At 44.6% G+C, this 20,072-nt stretch overlaps 1 protein-coding gene across 2 annotated transcripts in view; it reads right to left on the reverse strand.

Annotated features, from left to right (window-relative positions):
* The window catches only part of CDC42BPB (CDC42 binding protein kinase beta), an 867,880-nt gene that overhangs the window by 19,887 nt on the left and 827,921 nt on the right, over positions 1-20,072 (reverse strand). For both annotated transcript variants that reach the window (XM_069638111.1, XM_069638110.1), the window contains one exon: positions 17,453-17,570. In XM_069638111.1, the coding sequence (XP_069494212.1) occupies positions 17,453-17,570 (118 nt within the window). The remainder of the gene's footprint in view (positions 1-17,452; positions 17,571-20,072) is intronic.

Raw genomic sequence — 20,072 nt, forward strand, 5'->3', positions numbered from 1 at the left:
TCTGGTTGGCCCTTAAAGCTGCAAAAAAGCCACACCCACAAGATGTGAGAAACAGCCCAGGGACTTATACTGGTCTAAACTGGTAAAAACCAATAAGTAGGCTGTCAAGTGGGCCCACAAATCGCCCAGGTGTACAGTATGGCCATTTTAAGACTACCTTACGGTTACCTAGAACAAAGGGCGCTCTGAAATATAAAATGGCGAATAGCATGACCTCAAAATAAACACTGGTACTCTTATGACTACCAAAAGGATACATTGGTCTACCAATGTGGTAAAATGGCTTCCACTCCTGGTGGTACAGCTAACACCAGCCTTCTCTCTAACCCCAATGGTGGGTGATAGATTGCCCTTACGGCCCAAAATGGGGTGCTTAGAAAGCACCCCGGGGACTATAGGTTTATGAGTGACCCAGGATCTTCTACACTAAATGAGTGAAAAATTGCTGGGGGGTAATTCTGGAGCAGTCCCCCTGAATACCAAAATGGGTCAAAAATAAAAAATAAAAAGGAGGATCGCTGAAAGTTAAGGGACCCTAAAAATTGGCCCTGGAATCCTCAAAGTGGAAATAGTAACCATAGGGGCAGACCAGTGCACCCTAAACAAAGTGAGTTCAACAAAAGGTTAAGAAAAACACTTTACCTGAAATGTGAAAGTATTAGTATGCATTAAGGTTAGGTAATACCATAGTAGGAAAATGGCTCCTGTGTTTGTGAGATAAATCCTTTGTGTAAGTGTGGGTATATGTATGTGCTAGTCTTTACATTGTAATTTATATATTTTGAATGTATGTCGTTTACTAAGTGTTAGGCAAGATTGTGCGCAGTATCCTTTGGAAGACTACAGCAACCTTGACCTCCTGGCAATAGGAACCCAACCTTTGGTATAAGTCTGTACTACACCGGTTGGTAGTGTGGCTGAGCAGCCAGGCTTATCTCAAGAGGGGTCAATGTGGGCCATAGGGTTTTTACACAGAAATTCACAGTGACAAGCATTCAACCAAACTATTACATTCAAGGTTTCTTGATTAAACAATTAATTTATTTAACAGTCCGTTCAAAAAGCCTTCTTCAGAAGAGAGCAATATAAAAGCAACACTCAAATACACTTCAAAATACACACTCTTTGTTTCTCTAAATCAGCAAGTACCCATTTGGGATGGCACACAGATGATTCCTACACCCTGAGGTGACTTAAATAACTAGGACACGGTGGACATTAATATATCACTGGTACATTTAGAGCAATACTGAGTTGGTGTCAAAGAAAAGGGTTTGGCAATAAAACAAAGGTTACACAAATATTCTGAAGCAGGTAATTACTTTTTGTAAGCCCCCAATGGAAAGTAAATTGATCCTTTCCTTGAGGAGAGGTAAAACACAAAGTCAGAGGTAAGAAGAGTCTTTCAGGGAGCCAGGCCAGCTAATATCGATTGAACAAAAGTCTAGGTGAACTGAAGCACTTCTTGTAGGCAAGTAAAAGTCTTGCACAATGTTTTAGAAGTCTTTGTAGAAATGAAGAATCACAGAAGGGCCACAAGTTGGGAGGCTTGTGAAGAGCAAAGCTACAAGCAACTCTGCAAAAGCAACCAAGACACGTCTCAACTGAGAACTGACAACAAGCAAGGCTACACAACAAGAAAAGTCCCCTGTTGAGGTGGCTCAGGCTAGGCCAGTCTGGCTTCCTGGGAGTCCAGAGGATCTTTCTGGGGGCTCGGGTCTGACTTAAAGACACTCACTCGATTCTGGTGTTCCTCTCCCTGGCACTTTGGTTCCTGCAGCAGCAATGGGAGTACAGCCAGCTCCAAGAGGATTTCCAGATGAGCTTGTCTTGGGGCCGATTAGTCCCACCAACCCAAGGTTAGAAGTTGTCCTTTGCAGGTCTTCTCTAGTCGAGGCGAATTTGGAGCTTCAAGTCAGCAGCGGGGCTTCACCGGCCAAACCAATGGTCCAGGAGTTGCAGCAGGCGTCTCTTCCAAGTTCTTCTTGGGATTCCTTTGTCCAGTGGTCGACTCTGCATTCCAAGCCAAAAGCCTTGCCTTTTATACATGTTTCTCCCATTAATTTGCAGCCTAGCTGTCAATCACACTGCAGGGTGGCTGTCCTTTGTGTATGCGTTTTGTTGAGAGATTTGTATTTGTATTTTGTTGTAAATTTTTCTTTTTTCGTACCATCCCAGCAAAACTACTCTACATGTACGATGGCCCTACAATATGCTGTGTGTGGCCAATCCTATGCGTTTCCCAATTTTGCGAGGAACAGAGAAACAGGCAGTAAGCAAGTAGAAGCAGGAAAGGAGAGGAGCAGAGGAAACAGGCAGGAATAAGTAGCAATAGGAGAGGAGCAGACAGGAGCAGAGCAAAGAGGCAGGCAGCAAGTAGCAGCAGCAAGGGAAAGGAGCCAAAGAAGCGGCTGGCAGGGCAGAAAATGGGAGGAGAGGAGCAGATGAAGAAGCAGGCAGAGGGCAAGTAGCAGCAGTAGAGGAGCAGAGGAAATGGGCAGGAAGCAAGTAGAAGCAGGAGGAGAGAGGAGCAGAAGAAGCATGCAGGCAAGGGGCAGGAAAGTACAGCAACAGATGAAGAAGCAGGCATGGGGCGAGGAGCAGAGGAAATGGGCAGAAAGCAAGTAGCAGCAGGAGAGGAGCAGAAGAAGCAGGCAGGCAAGGGCAGGAAAGTAGGTGAACAGATGAAGAAGCAGGCAGGGGGCAAGTAGCAGCAGTAGAGGAGCACATGAAGAAGCAGCAGACAGGGGGAAAGTAGCAGCAGGAACAGACAGGAGCAGAGGAAAGAGGCAGGCAGCAAGTAGAAGCAGGAAGGGAGAGGAGCAGAAGAAGCAGGCAGGCAAGGGGCAGGAAAGTAGGGGAACAGATGAAGAAGCAGGCAGGGGGCAAGTAGCAGCAGTAGAAGCAGAGTAAAGGGGCAGAAAGCAAGCAGCAGGAGGGGAGATGAGCAGAAGAGGCAGACAGGCAAGGGGCAGGAAAGTAGGGGAACAGATGAAGCAGGCAGGGGGCAAGTAGCAGCAGTAGAGGAGCAGAGGAAATGGGCAGAAAGCAAGAAGCAGCAGGAGGGGAGAGGAGCAGAAGAGGCATGCAGGTAGAAACAGGAAATGAGAGGAGCAGAGGAAACAGGCAGGAAGCAAGTCACGGCAGGAAGGAAGTAGCAGCAGGAAGGGAGAGGAGCAGCAGAAGAAGCAGGCAAGGGGAAAGTAGTAGCAGGAAGGGAGAGGAGCAGAAGAAGCAGGCAGGCAGGCAGGGGGCAGGTAGCAGCAAGAAGGGAGAGGAGTAGAAGCAGAGGCGAAAATGTCACCATATCTGAACATGAGCGAGGAAAGTGGTGCGATAATCCTTAGCGTGGGAAAAAGAGCACTGTATCTGGTATAAAGTCAGTAAGGATGAGGGTGTGGTGTGGGAGAGATCCCTTCCCGATTAGCTAGGGCACTGTGACCCCTGACCAGGAAGCAGTGAATCAAGACACTAATCTTGTGGTCTGGATTACTATTGGAGGGCAGGGTGCCAAAACCCATTGAAGAGGACTTGTAGTAAAGAAGCAGGTGGTGTAAAATCACTGAGGAGGTCTCTTGCGTTAGGGGACTGGCCAGAGGCCAGTAACCCCATGAGAGAAAGAAAGCCATCAGGTTATTGCTCATCCCGTCGCTTTTGAGTTAGACAGACCCTGGAACGAGACCCTTATTCTGTTTTATATAAACCCCTCGACCTAATAGGTGCTTGTCTCAAACCATTCATTTTGGAGCCAAGGAGTGGCTCGGTGCGATATCTCTGAGAATGCTGTGTCATAGAGCCTGTGGGAGACCAGTACACCAAAGAGAGAACAGCCCTGAAACTCTTATAGCAGAGCAATTCCAGGGAGGGACTTTCTATATGGTTGAAGATGGACCCTTATTCCCTGAAGGGGTTTATTACAACTTCATTATCAATGAAGAAATAAGTTTGAAATGTAACCTTGTGAGTGACTTGGTTTGTTGATCTGCCACATCATGTTACTTCAAAAGAAATGTTCCTTTGGAAGGCTATGCCTGCTGCTTTGCGACCGATTGCACAAACGTGAACTCTAAGATAGAGATATATGCTCAACAGTGTGACATCATTCAAAGACTAGTGCCGCGTGCAGGGCTGTACACAGCTACTTTGGCCGTTTCAGGTCAAGCTCAGATCCTCCAACAGTAACAAACAGTTATTTTTCTAAAGACCATGACCAGGTCAAGCTGAAAACAAAGTCTGTCGGACATCTAGGCTGAACAAACTCTTTAGGATTAAGACAGAACGGTTCCAAGAACTATTGTTTTTCATGAAACCTGTGCAGCGGTCCTCTCAGAGAGCCTTTAACTCACTTATACTGCAAGCCGGCATTATGGTGCGAGGAAAGCGGTTGTCCAGGCAACCAAACTAATGTTTGCAGAAGCCATACGCTTAAAAGGCTTATTGGAGTGTTCAGTAGACTATTCAAATTCAGGAAAGGTGGTCATCAGATACTAAGAAAAGCGAAGAAGCCCCTATATGTCTTGTCAGCATTGCAGTCTACAAAAAGTAGAAATGCATGAATTGCTGCTCACCCCCCATCGTTGCTGAACACACTCCATGAAAATGAACTTGAATGTTCAGGTGAACCAGTGAGAAGGATAAAGGACAGGACTGAACTTAATCACACGAGTAGACGGGCTCTTCTCTAAGACCCAATAGCACGGGCATTGTCTCATACGTTTTGTACATCTTGAGACATGCTGGAAATGTCAAGCTTCTCACTGCATCCAAACGAAGCAGGCAACACATTGAGAGTCACCAACGCCAAACTCTACGGTAAATTCCCATTCCAAGCCTACAAGCACATCCTAACTCTTCTTTACAGAATATGAAGAGAAGTGGAAAATCTTTCCGACTCCACATCTCCGGAAGACGCAAACTAAACTGGCACATCAAGCACGACATGATTGCATGGGAGTGACCAATAAAGGTCAGATGTTGAGAGGAATGACAGTAAAGCAAGTGCCTGATGCCATGAAAGTATCATCACACACACCTTGCATGGCTTTGCTCAGGCAGCCAAGGAACACTTCCCCGGGAGGATGCAGGCAACGCGATTATATAACGTAGCATCCTCCTGGTTCAAATAAAGCACCAACACGCATTTATACGTAGCAGGCACGCAGCACATTTACATATCTCTGTTGAGGTCAGTGGAAGAATCGCTGGTACTTACAGGACCACCGGCAGTTGACGGTTAGGGAGATTTTTGCACAACACTCTGATGAGGGCTGGGCTGTTACCATCAGACCTAATGTAACTAAAGTGTTTCACTCAAAGGTAAAGCCCAGGCTCTCCAACGGGAGCTGTAATGAACCAATCGGGCTTAACTTCAGGAGGGAGGAAGGCTGCCACTGAGGTACAGGTATCTCCAACAGGCACCCCAAAGAACACACTACACTGGTATGCTGAAAAATATACACTTATTACAAGGTCACATATATAACCGCTAGGAGATCGAAATAAGTAGTCGGCTTGAACACAGCACAGTTAAGCATAGTGTGGATTTAAACACAGTAATGGTCAGTGTTAGGTAAGACGTTCATATCAATGATAAATCTTCCTGACCTGTGTAAACCCCAGATGTTTTTGCTTGGACTTGGTAACTATTTTACCTTGCGCCTGGGTGAAGGGGAATCTTTTCCCCCTCTCACCTAGTCCTTTACTCTTTTTATGGGTGACTTTTTATTTCTGTCCATAGTGTATGGTTGAAGTTATAGTTTCCTACACCTTTCGGTCTTAGGCTGGGTCGCCCCTATGGGCTCCCCTGTTAATTTCTCCTTCATGTACTTGGGTGAACTACAGTTCCCAGGTAGTAAAGGGGGATTTTCATCCCCCCTTACATTTTATATAGTGATTCAGCACCTCCCCCACTTTACGTGGAGTGCTCGGGGGGATACAATGTATACCCTTTCTCACTTACCTGGTACCATTATTTTTTACAACTGCGAGTTTTACATGAATGGCTGGTACTACTTGTAATCTAGCATGTCATCTAGCATGTCATACTATGGCCAGGCTTGCAGATTTACTGGTAATCTAGCATGTCATACTATGGGCTAGGTTTGCAGATCTACTGGTAATCTAACATGTTACACTATGGGCTAGGTTAATCTAACATGTCATACTATGGGCTAGGTTTGCAGATCTACTGGTAATCTAACATGTCATACTATGGGCTAGGTTTGCAGATCTACTGGTACTATGGGCTAGGTTTGCAGATCTACTGGTAAACTAACATGTCATACTATGGGCTAGGTGTGGAGATCTACTGGTAATCTAGCATGTCATACTATGGGCTAGGTTTGGAGATCTACTGGTAATCTAGCATGTCATACTATGGGCTAGGTTCGCAGATCTACTGGTAACCTAACACGTCATACTATGGGCTAGGTTTGCAGATCTACTGGTAATCTAACATGTCATACTATGGGCTAGGTTTGCAGATCTACTGGTAACCTAACATGTCATACTATGGGCTAGGTTTGGAGATCTACAGGTAATCTAGCATGTCATACTATGGGCTAGGTTAATCTAACACGTTATACCATGCGCTAGGTTTGCAGATCTACTGGTAATCTAACATGTCATACTATGGGCTAGGTTTGCAGCTCTACTGGTAACCTAACATGTCATAATATGGGCTATGTATGCAGATCTACTGGTAATCTAACATGTCATACTATGGGCTAGGTTTGCAGATCTACCGGTAACCTAACATGTCATACTATGGGCTAGGTTTGGAGATCTACTGGTAATCTAGCATGTCATACTATGGGCTAGGTTAATCTAACATGTCATACTATGCGCTAGGTTTGCAGATCTACTGGTAATCTAACATGTCATACTATGGGCTGGGTTTGCAGACCTACTGGTAATCTAACATGTCATACTATGGGCTAGGTGTGCAGATCTACTGGTAACCTAGCAAGTCATACTATGGGCTAGGTGTGCAGATCTACTGGTAATCTAGCATGACATACTATGGGCTAGGTTTGCAGCTCTACTGGTCATCTAGCATGTCATACTATGGGCTAGGTTTGCAGATCTACTGGTAATCTAACATGTCATACTATGGGCTAGGTTTGCTGATCTACTGGTAATCTAACATGTCATACTATGGGCTAGGTTTGCAGATCTACTGGTAATCTAACATGTCATACTATGGGCTAGGTTTGGAGATCTACTGGTGATCTAGCATGTCATACTATGGGCTAGGTTAATCTAACATGTCATACTATGGGTTAGGTTTGCAGATCTACAGGTAATCTAACAGGTCATACTATGGTCTAGGTTTGCAGACCTACTGGTAATCTAACATGTCATACTATGGGCTAGGTTTGGAGATCTACTGGTAATCTAGCATGTTATACTATGGGCTAGGTTAATCTAACACGTCATACTATGCGCTAGGTTTGCAGATCTACTGGTAATAGAACATGTCATACTATGGGCTAGGTTTGCAGCTCTACTGGTCATCTAACATGTCATACTATGGGCTAGGTTTGCAGATCTACTGGTAATCTAACATGTCATACTATGGGCTAGGTTTGCAGATCTACTGGTAACCTAACATGTCATACTATGGGCTAGGTTTGGAGATCTACTGGTAATCTAGCATGTCATACTATGGGCTAGGTTAATCTAACATGTCATACTATTCGCTAGGTTTGCAGATCTACTGGTAATCTAACATGTCATACTATGGGCTAGGTTTGCAGATCTACTGGTAATCTAACATGTCATACTATGGGCTAGGTTTGCAGATCTACTGGTAATCTAGCATGTCATACTATGGGCTAGGTCAATCTAACATGTCATACTATGGGCTAGGTTTGCAGATCTGCTGGTAATCTAACATGTCATACTATGGGCTAGGTTTGCAGATCTACTGGTAATCTAACATGTCATACTATGGGCTAGGTTTGCAGATCTACTGGTAATCTAACATGTTATACTATGGGCTATGTATGCAGATCTACTGGTAATCTAACATGTCATACTATGGGCTAGGTTTGCAGATCTACTGGTAAACTAACATGTCATACTATGGGCTAGGTTTGGAGATCTACTGGTAATCTAGCATGTCATACTATGGGCTAGGTTAATCTAACATTTCATACTATGCGCTAGGTGTGCAGATCTACTGGTAATCTAACATGTCATACTATGGGCTAGGTTTGCAGATCTACTGGTCATCTAACATGTCATACTATGGGCTAGGTTTGCAGATCTACTGGTAATCTAACATGTTATACTATGGGCTAGGTTTGCAGATCTACTGGTAATCTAACATGTCATACTATGGGCTAGGTTCGCAGATCTACTGGTCATCTAACATGTTATACTATGGGCTAGATTTGCAGATCTACTGGTAACCTAACACGTCATACTATGCGCTAGGTTTGCAGATCTACTGGTAATCTAACATGTCATACTATGGGCTAGGTTTGCAGATCTACTGGTAACCTAACATGTGATACTATGGGCTAGGTTTGGAGATCTACTGGTAATCTAGCATGTCATACTATGCGCTAGGTTTGCAGATCTACTGGTAATCTAACATGTCATACTATGGGCTAGGTTTGCAGACCTACTGGGAATCTAACATGTCATACTATGGGCTGGGTTTGCAGACCTACTGGGAATCTAACATGTCATACTATGGGCTACGCCTGCAGACGACCTGGTAATCTAACATGTCATACTATGGGCTAGGTTTGGAGATCTACTGGTAATCTAGCATGTCATACTATGGGCTAGGTTTGCAGATCTACTGGTAATCTAACATGTTATACTATGGGCTAGGTTTGCAGATCTACTGGTAATCTAACATGTCATACTATGGGCTAGGTTTGCAGATCTACTGGTGATCTAGCATGTCATACTATGGGCTAGGTTAATCTAACATGTCATACTATGGGTTAGGTTTGCAGATCTACAGGTAATCTAACATGTCATACTATGGGCTAGGTTTGCAGACCTACTGGTAATCTACCATGTCATAGTATGGGCTAGGTTTGGAGATCTACTGGTAATCTAGCATGTTATACTATGGGCTAGGTTAATCTAACACGTCATACTATGCGCTAGGTTTGCAGATCTACTGGTAATAGAACATGTCATACTATGGGCTAGGTTTGCAGCTCTACTGGTCATCTAACATGTCATACTATGGGCTAGGTTTGCAGATCTACTGGTAATCTAACATGTCATACTATGGGCTAGGTTTGCATATCTACTGGTAACCTAACATGTCATACTATGGGCTAGGTTTGGAGATCTACTGGTAATCTAGCATGTCATACTATGGGCTAGGTTAATCTAACATGTCATACTATTCGCTAGGTTTGCAGATCTACTGGTAATCTAACATGTCATACTATGGGCTAGGTTTGCAGATCTACTGGTAATCTAACATGTCATACTATGGGCTAGGTTTGCAGATCTACTGGTAATCTAGCATGTCATACTATGGGCTAGGTTAATCTAACATGTCATACTATGGGCTAGGTTTGCAGATCTACTGGTAATCTAACATGTCATACTATGGGCTAGGTTTGCAGATCTACTGGTAATCTAACATGTCATACTATGGGCTAGGTTTGCAGATCTACTGGTAATCTAACATGTTATACTATGGGCTATGTATGCAGATCTACTGGTAATCTAACATGTCATACTATGGGCTAGGTTTGCAGATCTACTGGTAAACTAACATGTCATACTATGGGCTAGGTTTGGAGATCTACTGGTAATCTAGCATGTCATACTATGGGCTAGGTTAATCTAACATTTCATACTATGCGCTAGGTGTGCAGATCTACTGGTAAGCTAACATGTCATACTATGGGCTAGGTTTGCAGATCTACTGGTCATCTAACATGTCATACTATGGGCTAGGTTTGCAGATCTACTGGTAATCTAACATGTTATACTATGGGCTAGGTTTGCAGATCTACTGGTAATCTAACATGTCATACTATGGGCTAGGTTCGCAGATCTACTGGTCATCTAACATGTTATACTATGGGCTAGATTTGCAGATCTACTGGTAACCTAACACGTCATACTATGCGCTAGGTTTGCAGATCTACTGGTAATCTAACATGTCATACTATGGGCTAGGTTTGCAGATCTACTGGTAACTTAACATGTCATACTATGGGCTAGGTTTGCAGATCTACTGGTAATCTAGCATGTCATACTATCCGCTAGGTTTGCAGATCTACTGGTAATCTAACATGTCATACTATGGGCTAGGTTTGCAGACCTACTGGGAATCTAACATGTCATACTATGGGCTGGGTTTGCAGACCTACTGGGAATCTAACATGTCATACTATGGGCTACGCCTGCAGACGACCTGGTAATCTAACATGTCATACTATGGGCTAGGTTTGGAGATCTACTGGTAATCTAGCATGTCATACTATGGGCTAGGTTTGCAGATCTACTGGTAATCTAACATGTTATACTATGGGCTAGGTTTGCAGATCTACTGGTAATCTAACATGTTACACTATGGGCTAGGTTTGCAGATCTAGTAATCTAACATGTCTTACTATGGGCTAGGTTTGCAGATCTACTGGTAATCTAACATGTCATACTATGGGCTAGGTTTGGAGATCTACTGGTGATCTAGCATGTCATACTATGGGCTAGGTTAATCTAACATGTCATACTATGGGTTAGGTTTGCAGATCTACAGGTAATCTAACATGTCATACTATGGGCTAGGTTTGCAGACCTACTGGTAATCTACCATGTCATACTATGGGCTAGGTTTGGAGATCTACTGGTAATCTAGCATGTTATACTATGGGCTAGGTTAATCTAACACGTCATACTATGCGCTAGGTTTGCAGATCTACTGGTAATAGAACATGTCATACTATGGGCTAGGTTTGCAGCTCTACTGGTCATCTAACATGTCATACTATGGGCTAGGTTTGCATATCTACTGGTAACCTAACATGTCATACTATGGGCTAGGTTTGGAGATCTACTGGTAATCTAGCATGTCATACTATGGGCTAGGTTAATCTAACATGTCATACTATTCGCTAGGTTTGCAGATCTACTGGTAATCTAACATGTCATACTATGGGCTAGGTTTGCAGATCTACTGGTAATCTAACATGTCATACTATGGGCTAGGTTTGCAGATCTACTGGTAATCTAGCATGTCATACTATGGGCTAGGTTAATCTAACATGTCATACTATGGGCTAGGTTTGCAGAACTACTGGTAATCTAACATGTCATACTATGGGCTAGGTTTGCAGATCTACTGGTAATCTAACATGTCATACTATGGGCTAGGTTTGCAGATCTACTGGTAATCTAACATGTTATACTATGGGCTATGTATGCAGATCTACTGGTAATCTAACATGTCATACTATGGGCTAGGTTTGCAGATCTACTGGTAAACTAACATGTCATACTATGGGCTAGGTTTGGAGATCTACTGGTAATCTAGCATGTCATACTATGGGCTAGGTTAATCTAACATTTCATACTATGCGCTAGGTGTGCAGATCTACTGGTAATCTAACATGTCATACTATGGGCTAGGTTTGCAGATCTACTGGTCATCTAACATGTCATACTATGGGCTAGGTTTGCAGATCTACTGGTAATCTAACATGTTATACTATGGGCTAGGTTTGCAGATCTACTGGTAATCTAACATGTCATACTATGGGCTAGGTTCGCAGATCTACTGGTCATCTAACATGTTATACTATGGGCTAGATTTGCAGATCTACTGGTAACCTAACACGTCATACTATGCGCTAGGTTTGCAGATCTACTGGTAATCTAACATGTCATACTATGGGCTAGGTTTGCAGATCTACTGGTAACCTAACATGTCATACTATGGGCTAGGTTTGGAGATCTACTGGTAATCTAGCATGTCATACTATGCGCTAGGTTTGCAGATCTACTGGTAATCTAACATGTCATACTATGGGCTAGGTTTGCAGACCTACTGGGAATCTAACATGTCATACTATGGGCTGGGTTTGCAGACCTACTGGGAATCTAACATGTCATACTATGGGCTACGCCTGCAGACGACCTGGTAATCTAACATGTCATACTATGGGCTAGGTTTGGAGATCTACTGGTAATCTAGCATGTCATACTATGGGCTAGGTTTGCAGATCTACTGGTAATCTAACATGTTATACTATGGGCTAGGTTTGCAGATCTACTGGTAATCTAACATGTTACACTATGGGCTAGGTTTGCAGATCTAGTAATCTAACATGTCATACTATGGGCTAGGTTTGCAGATCTACTGGTAATCTAACATGTCATACTATGGGCTGGGTTTGCAGACCTACTGGTAATCTAACATGTCATACTATGGGCTAGGTTTGCAGATCTACTGGTTATCTAAAATGTCATACTATGGGCTATGTTTGGAGATCTACTGGTAATCTAGCATGTCATACTATGGGCTGGGTTAATCTAACATGTCATACTATGCACTAGGTTTGCAGATCTACTGGTAATCTAACATGTCATACTATGGGCTAGGTTTGCAGATCTACTGGTCATCTAACATGTCATTGTAAAGGACCGGTAGGGGGTGGTCTGTACTTCTGCTCTCTATATGGTAGAGGGGAGGCACAGATGACCCCAGCCTAGATTCTCTATTCGGTAGCTATGGTCGAGCAATCAAGGCCTAGCTTCTCAGGAGGTGATGCAGGCTGGTTCTTAAGTACAGTGTAGTCCCCAAGCCCCCACAAAGGAATGTCCACACACTGTATTGGTTAGAACACAGTCTTTAAATAATCAATATTCAAGGTTATGTACACTTATCATAATAACTCACTTTGTACTCAGGAAAATCAACAATGGCAAATATATACAATTCTAAAGTGGTACCACCCTTTGTATTAGATCTCATTAAAGTGCATCAACAATACTGTAACAATGTCACACAGATCAATAGAGTGAAACCAGCAATAGAGAGAGGAGAGAAAATAAGATGGTTGAGCAATAGGCAGAATACTGGCCCCTACCACTAGACACAGTTCTGTGTGGAGATCCCCCCCACCTGGGCAACCTGTAAAATAAAGATATAGCACAAGCCCAGTCCATATATTGTTCTGCAAGTCTTATTCCCTCCTATAAATGTTTTTACCCCCCCAATGTACCTGGTGGAGTCGAGTTCTTCGAAGAGGCGTCGACAGATCCTTCTTGAGCGACCCCCTTTCAAGCGGGAGTCACGGATCGTCGAGAGTCGTCGAGAAGCGTCGAGGAACTCGGCGTTCGGCGGCGGGGAATCGACGGCCCTTCTTGAATGCCTTCCCTTTCAAGCGGGAGACATGGGGCGTTGAACGTCCGTCGAGGAACTCGGCGTTCGGCGTCGGGGAATCGATGACCCTTCTTGAGTGCCTGCCCTTTAAAGCGGGAGACACAGGTCGTCGAACGTCCGACGGAGAACACGGGTGAACGGCGTCGATGAGGCGGCAGCTTCGTCCGAGCGGTGCTCGTCGGCGTCAGAGCGTCGGCGTCCTGCAAGGAAGAGGCGTGCGGGGCACCTCGGTGACAATAGTTCTGGACCGCAAAGATTGTGGAGACGGGGGCCCAGCAAGGGCGTCGAGTCGTTCGAGTCTTTGTGGTCTTCGTGTGGCAGGAAACCCACCGGCAGGTTTCTCCTCGGCGCATTGGTCGTCCTCGACTTTCTCCGGCAGGAAAAAGCGGTCGACGATGCGGGCGAGGGAGTCCTTCGATTCGAATGTTCTTAGGCAAAGGAGCGGGCGGCTCCGGTCGTCGGCGGCACGGCGTCAAGTGGTCCCCACGGCTGGGCAACACAACTTCGACAGGCCTCCAGCGGTTACACAAACCTGCGAACCCTGGTCGACGGCAATGGACTTCGACGGCGGCGATGTCCGGGTGCTTCACTTCGATCTCCTCGGCGGTCCCGTCTCGGGTCGGCAGCCTTTCGAGGGTCTGACTTCCAGGGCGCTTCGGCGAAGATGGAGCGGTGCTCGATGGTCCCTCTGAGCACGGGAAGAGGGCGCCTTACCAAGTCCTCTCTCGGGTCAGTCTTCGATGATTTCGGCAGCCTTCGGATCGGTCGAAGCAAATGCAGCAGCAAGTCTTCTTCTTCCAGCTGGGCGTCGAGGATCAGCAGTTCCAGTTACTCTTAGAGTGGAGACTCAGCTCCAGAACGCTTCTGAACAATTACCAGTGGTGAGAGGTCCCCAGATATACTATTCTGTCTCTCATCCACACTGCTGGCACACACTCAGCAGCCAATCATACAGAAGGGCATTCATGCAGTCAGTCAGCCAATCAGGCACACAGTGCATTCAGGCCACACTCCTCCCTTTCAGACACTCACAACAAGGAATGTGGATTGGGACAAGTACCCAGCCATTCAACACTACACACTGCATTCAGGCCAGTTTCGGGCAGGGCTGTCTCAGTCTTTGTCTCTCATGCCAGAAACCAGACAACCACAACAAGGAGTGTATATTGGTCACACACTCCATTTACCCAAGTCCCACCCACAGGAGGTACCCACAACATACAGTCACTGGGAAGGCTCCAGTCAGTCTAGCTGGGCCTTCACAACAACACCATATATGGAATTTCCACCCAACAGCCAGTCAGGGGGAAGGGACAGAGTCAGGGCTTCCCAGGACTTTGGGAAAACAAGGTAACAGGCAATAGAAAGCAAGAGGCCACAGGGGCCATCTTGTTTCCTATCAGGAATCAACTGATCCCAATGGCAGGGCCTGGGTATAACAAAATGGAGGACACCCAGAGCACCTGTCAAATTCAGCATGGAGCTGCCACCAGACCATACCCTGCTCTGTGGGCCACCCACAGGTGCCCAAAAACATACACTAGGGGCACAGGTTGCACCCCCACCCATGGGTGCCATAAGGGTATCCCATGGGTCTGTACACCAAACCAAAACTAGGTAGAGCTGCACTGCGAGGAGTCCCACATGGACTCCTGGGCAGAAAACAACACAGAACACAATATGAAAAAGGACTACAGGACAAGGACAGGGAGGCCCTGTCCCTCCAATGCCTTTCCAGCATCACAATCATACTATGGGCTAGGTTTGCAGATCTACTGGTAATCTAACATGTTATACTATGGGTTAGGTTTGCAGATCTACTGGTAATCTAACATGTCATACTATGGGCTAGGTTTGCAGATCTACTGGTAATCTAGCATGTCATACTATGGGCTAGGTTAATCTAACATGTCATACTATGCGCTAGGTTTGCAGATCTACTGGTAATCTAACGTCATACTATGGGCTAGGTTTGCAGATCTACTGGTAATCTAGCATGTCATACTATGGGCAAGGTTAATCTAACATGTCATATTATGGGCTAGGTTTGCAGATCTACTGGTAATCTAACATGTCATACTATGGGGTAGGTTTGCAGACCTACTGGTAATCTAACATGTCATACTATGGGCTAGGTTCGCAGATCTACTGGTCATCTAACATGTCATACTATGGGCTAGGTTTGCAGATCTACTGGTAATCTAACATGTTATACTATGGGCTAGGTTTGCAGATCTACTGGTAAACTAACATGTCATACTATGGGCTAGGTTAATCTAACACGTCATACTATGCGCTAGGTTTGCAGATCTACTGGTAATGTAACATGTCATACTATGGGCTAGGTTTGCAGCTTTACTGGTAATCTAACATGTCATACTAAGGGGCTGGGTTTGCAGACCTACTGGGAATCTAACATTTCATACTATGGGCTAGGCCTGCAGACGACCTGGTAATCTAACATGTTATACTATGGGCTAGGTTTGCAGATCTACTGGTAATCTAACATGTCATACTATGGGCTAGGTTTGCAGATCTACTGATAATCTAACATGTTATACTATGTGCTAGGCTTGCAGATCTACTGGTAATCTAGTATTGCTCTGAGAAAATTATGGCTGAAGAGAGAAGACTTCAGTTCTCAGATGCCGCTTGTGCCAGAGGTAGGTGAACAACATACAATCCATTAGCTAAAGGCTTAAACACTGCCCTTTCTAGGAGTAAAAGGAATGTTGGCATGAGGGTTGGGGCTTTTACACAGAGCAAACGTATCTTGAAAATATCCGTATAAATGTGCTTACTCAACTACCCGGAAAAGAAGATGTAGTTTTAGACCATCTGACTTGCATATAAAACCATTTAAAAAAATCAACAATCTTGCCTCCAGAATCTCTTCAATCTTCAGGTACGTCACCACACACTTTGATATCCAGTTCAGGCAACTCATTCCTATAAAAACAGGAAGCACTGCCACAGTGCGCACATACTGGTAATACAGAAAACCTTAATCTTAAGGACTGCTTTAATCTAGTCCTAATCTAGCCCCTCAATTGCGTGAATGATATAAAAATCCAACAATTCCGACAATTCTTGCGCCAACCACAAACTTTCCACCAGCAACACTATTGCGAGTTTCTAATTGCCTTTTATTGATGTTCCCTGACTGAGGAACCCCTTCAATCGTCGTGACCCACCAGGGAAAAACAGACTAGTCTGAAGACCAGACAGTGGGTAAGGGAATAAAAGCAGAGCTATGACGGGTACCAGATTGGCAAGGTGTGCCGTCAGCGGATCCATACTGAAGGTGATATCTATTCATGGTAAAAACAGCATTACCAAAAAAGATTCAAACACTAAGCACCCATTTATTTTTGATTTTAGGGAGCTGTCAAATTGACCCTTAAAAGAGAAGTTTATGGCAGCAATGGGAAAACAATCCAAGATTCTGCTAGAACATTGGTTACTTTTTTTTAATAAAAAAATAAGTGTTTGTAAAGGATACACACAAAGGACCTATGCATGTTCAAGCAAACGTTAGTATTTTCATTCTGTATTTCTCTAGCACACCATGCCAATGCAGAGGTCAGGAACCACTCCTACCCTTGCTAAGGAAGTAGAGGAGGGACAGGAAGAGGAGGAGGAAAGCAGTGAGTAGTCTTGCGCAGAGAAACGGTCACTCTGGAGAAAGAGTTCGGCAGAGAGAGAATTCATGTGATAGACGTGCTCAAAGTTTGCTGGCGGTGATATCAGAGCAGAGTGCAGAGAGGACGAGGGGGGAGGAAGTTCATTCTGTTATTTTAACATAAACAAGAAAAGGAAGGAGAGAATGATTTAGAAGAAAGTCACACTGATGTGATTGTATACTGTGTTCACAAAGAGCTTTTCAGATGTTTTAAAGGGAACAGTTCAATGAGTTGCAATTAGTTTATGCAGTTTAGACATGTTCAAATGCTCTTAATATAAATAACTAGCCCATCAAACCCAGCCGATACTTAAACCCTACAATCCACGAAGGCAGGGTTTACATGTTTTTTTTTAAAAAGACCATTGTTACAAGAAGATATTTTTAGATATTTGTACCAGTGGTAAATCCATGAGGACTTGCATCCCATCACCAGGTCCCATGTGAGCAACGTGGTTGAAATTGATTGGGTTGGATATCATTTTCGATCTTTTTTCTGGGTCTCTGAGCATCTCTCTGTAAGAAATTGCAGCATACCATCAATGTTATTTGAGCCGTGTAACAGTACAAATGCAATACCATCCTGAACATTTCTCCCCATGTTTTTAGTCATCAATCCATAATACAATATATTGTTTCTTCTTTTCTTTATGTAGAAAAAAATCAAACATTACAAAATGAACAATGTTCGTGCTACGTGCCTGGGGTACCGCAATGGCATGCGAAACATGTTATATCTGTGCTAAGGGATGCAGGGGTGTGGGGTCAAAGATGCTGCATCCTTTGGATAAAGAGATATTTATTCTAAAGCAAAAGGCCCAGATTTGTATGACCTATATATACACACATCCATGGGGCACTCAAAGTGTTACGGTGAAGAGCTGGTTGCAAAGTTTAGATTCCTCATTTAGAAATGGTTACATTGCATTGTTGAACCATGACAGACAAAGCCTATGTGCTCATTCATGAAATGACATGCCAGGGAGCCATCAGGAAACTGCTGCTAAATCAGACAGATGATTTGTCTCCCTCTACAGGCTGTTGGCTATCCATCGATATTTGCTGCCTACGGGATCTCCCATTGAATACAGGATGGCAGGGGCATTTGCTTGCACCTGCTCCATTCTTGCACCTGCCAGGGATGTGTGCAGTAGCTAGGATCACAGGGACACTGTGTACTTCTTAGGAAGTTTTTACATAACATCGCAAAGGCGATCTGGAACAATTTGTATGTCTGTGTCATGGTGTTAAACTCCAAATAAATACAAGTATAGTGTAAGGGTGTGGAAGCAGGAGGTTGCACACAGGAGACCTGGTAGTAAAACAAAAGAGAAAACCCTGCCTGACCCTAATTCTAAGAGGGGTTTCCCTGCCTCAAATAATAATAAGGAGTGCGTCAGGATGTCAGTCTAAAGCAGAGTCCACTGTCATGTGTCCAAAACCTATTTCTGACCCTTACACTATACATACAATTAAAGAAAAGGGTAGTTCTACTTGATTCAGAAGAATGGTTTCTTCCTTCGTGGTGCGAGCCGAAAGTTCACTTATGGGTGATGTGATTCAAAATGAAATGTTCTTCTTAAGGGAAACAAATTCAAGGTCTTAAAAGAAGGCTCCTTGCATTGAAGGTTCAATAAGGAACGTAGAACCAAGAGTCTTGTATGTTTACAATGTCCAGTGAAGTAACCCCTCCTCTTGATTCCACAAACACCAGGGGGTATATATCTCCCTTCCCTTGGTATTTTCCACAATGCTCCCAATAATGCAGATAGAGCAAAAGAGTCTTGTATCTTCACTGTTTCAAGAGAAGAACCCCCTCCTCTTGATTACTTTTTTCCATGTCCACAAACACCATGGGGTATATCTCCCTTCCCCAGCCCTTTTCCTGATTCTTAACAGTGTGTACCCGGTTCACTATCCTGCTAGATATCCTTGTTGTCCGGTCCAGACCCCTTGGGTTTCTTGCTTTCGGGTTCCAGACCCCTTTGGCTTTGTACCTGGTTCACCATCCTGCCAGGTATTCTTGTTGTCAGATCCCAGAACCCTGTAGCATTGGGTTCTCTCTTTTGGGTCCCAGACCCTTTGTTCTCTTGCTTTCAGGTTCCGGACCCCTTCTGTGTTGTCCCTGGCTCACTATCCTGCCAGATATTCTTGTTGTCAGGTCCCAGACCACTGTAGTATTAGTTTTTCTATCTTTTGGCTCCCAAACCTCTTTGTCTTCTTGTTCTCTTGATATGGGCAGCCTTGGTCTTCCCCGCTCCCAAGGACTACAACGAAGAAGATGGCTTTGGAAGACACTCATTACTGAATCCAGGTCCCTGTCCTGTGTCCCACTGCAGTATAGTCTCTCGGGGTTCCGAGCGAGCCTCTCGGTTACCCAACCCTTCCCTGTTTGCTCACCAGTCTCTGTCGGCTGCTTCTGGGTCTCCCTCAGCCATTCAGAGACCTCCTCCTGCATTTGTGTTCTGTGGCGTCTCCGCAACAGCTTTCTGCCATTGCGTCCCAGGCGGACCATGCTCTTCAGCTCTCTCGATCAGCTGGCGCTTTGGTTTCCTGTTTCCAGATACAGCCCGGTCACAGTGAAGCACTCTGGAGTGTCTCAGCTGATGAGTAAGGGAATAGTTTCTTACCTGTAACTCCATTTCTACAGCATTGGTATCTTTCATGGATTCACATGCTTAGAATATTCCCCGTCGTCAGGCTGGGAATCCTTGGTAAGTTATATAGACATTTTCCATAGGAAAACTTCAGACACTTTTGTGTCCCATCTATGTCGTTTTGGGCCGCGTACGGCAGCGGCACTAGGAGGTAGAGGTATAAATAGCCCGCCCCGCGGCTCCCTCAGATTTTGGCCCCCAAAGTAGTATGGGGGGATCTCTGGTTTGCATGCGTAGGGGAGACTGGCGGGCGCATGTGAATCCATGAAAGATACCAATGCTGGAGAAATGGAGTTACAGGTAAGAAACTATTCCCTTCTCCAGCATTGGATCTTTCATGGATTCACATGCTTAGAATAGA

The sequence above is a fragment of the Ambystoma mexicanum genome, chromosome 14, assembly GCF_040938575.1.
Source record: "Ambystoma mexicanum isolate Mex_15411 chromosome 14, UKY_AmexF1_1, whole genome shotgun sequence".
Lineage (NCBI taxonomy): Eukaryota > Metazoa > Chordata > Amphibia > Caudata > Ambystomatidae > Ambystoma > Ambystoma mexicanum.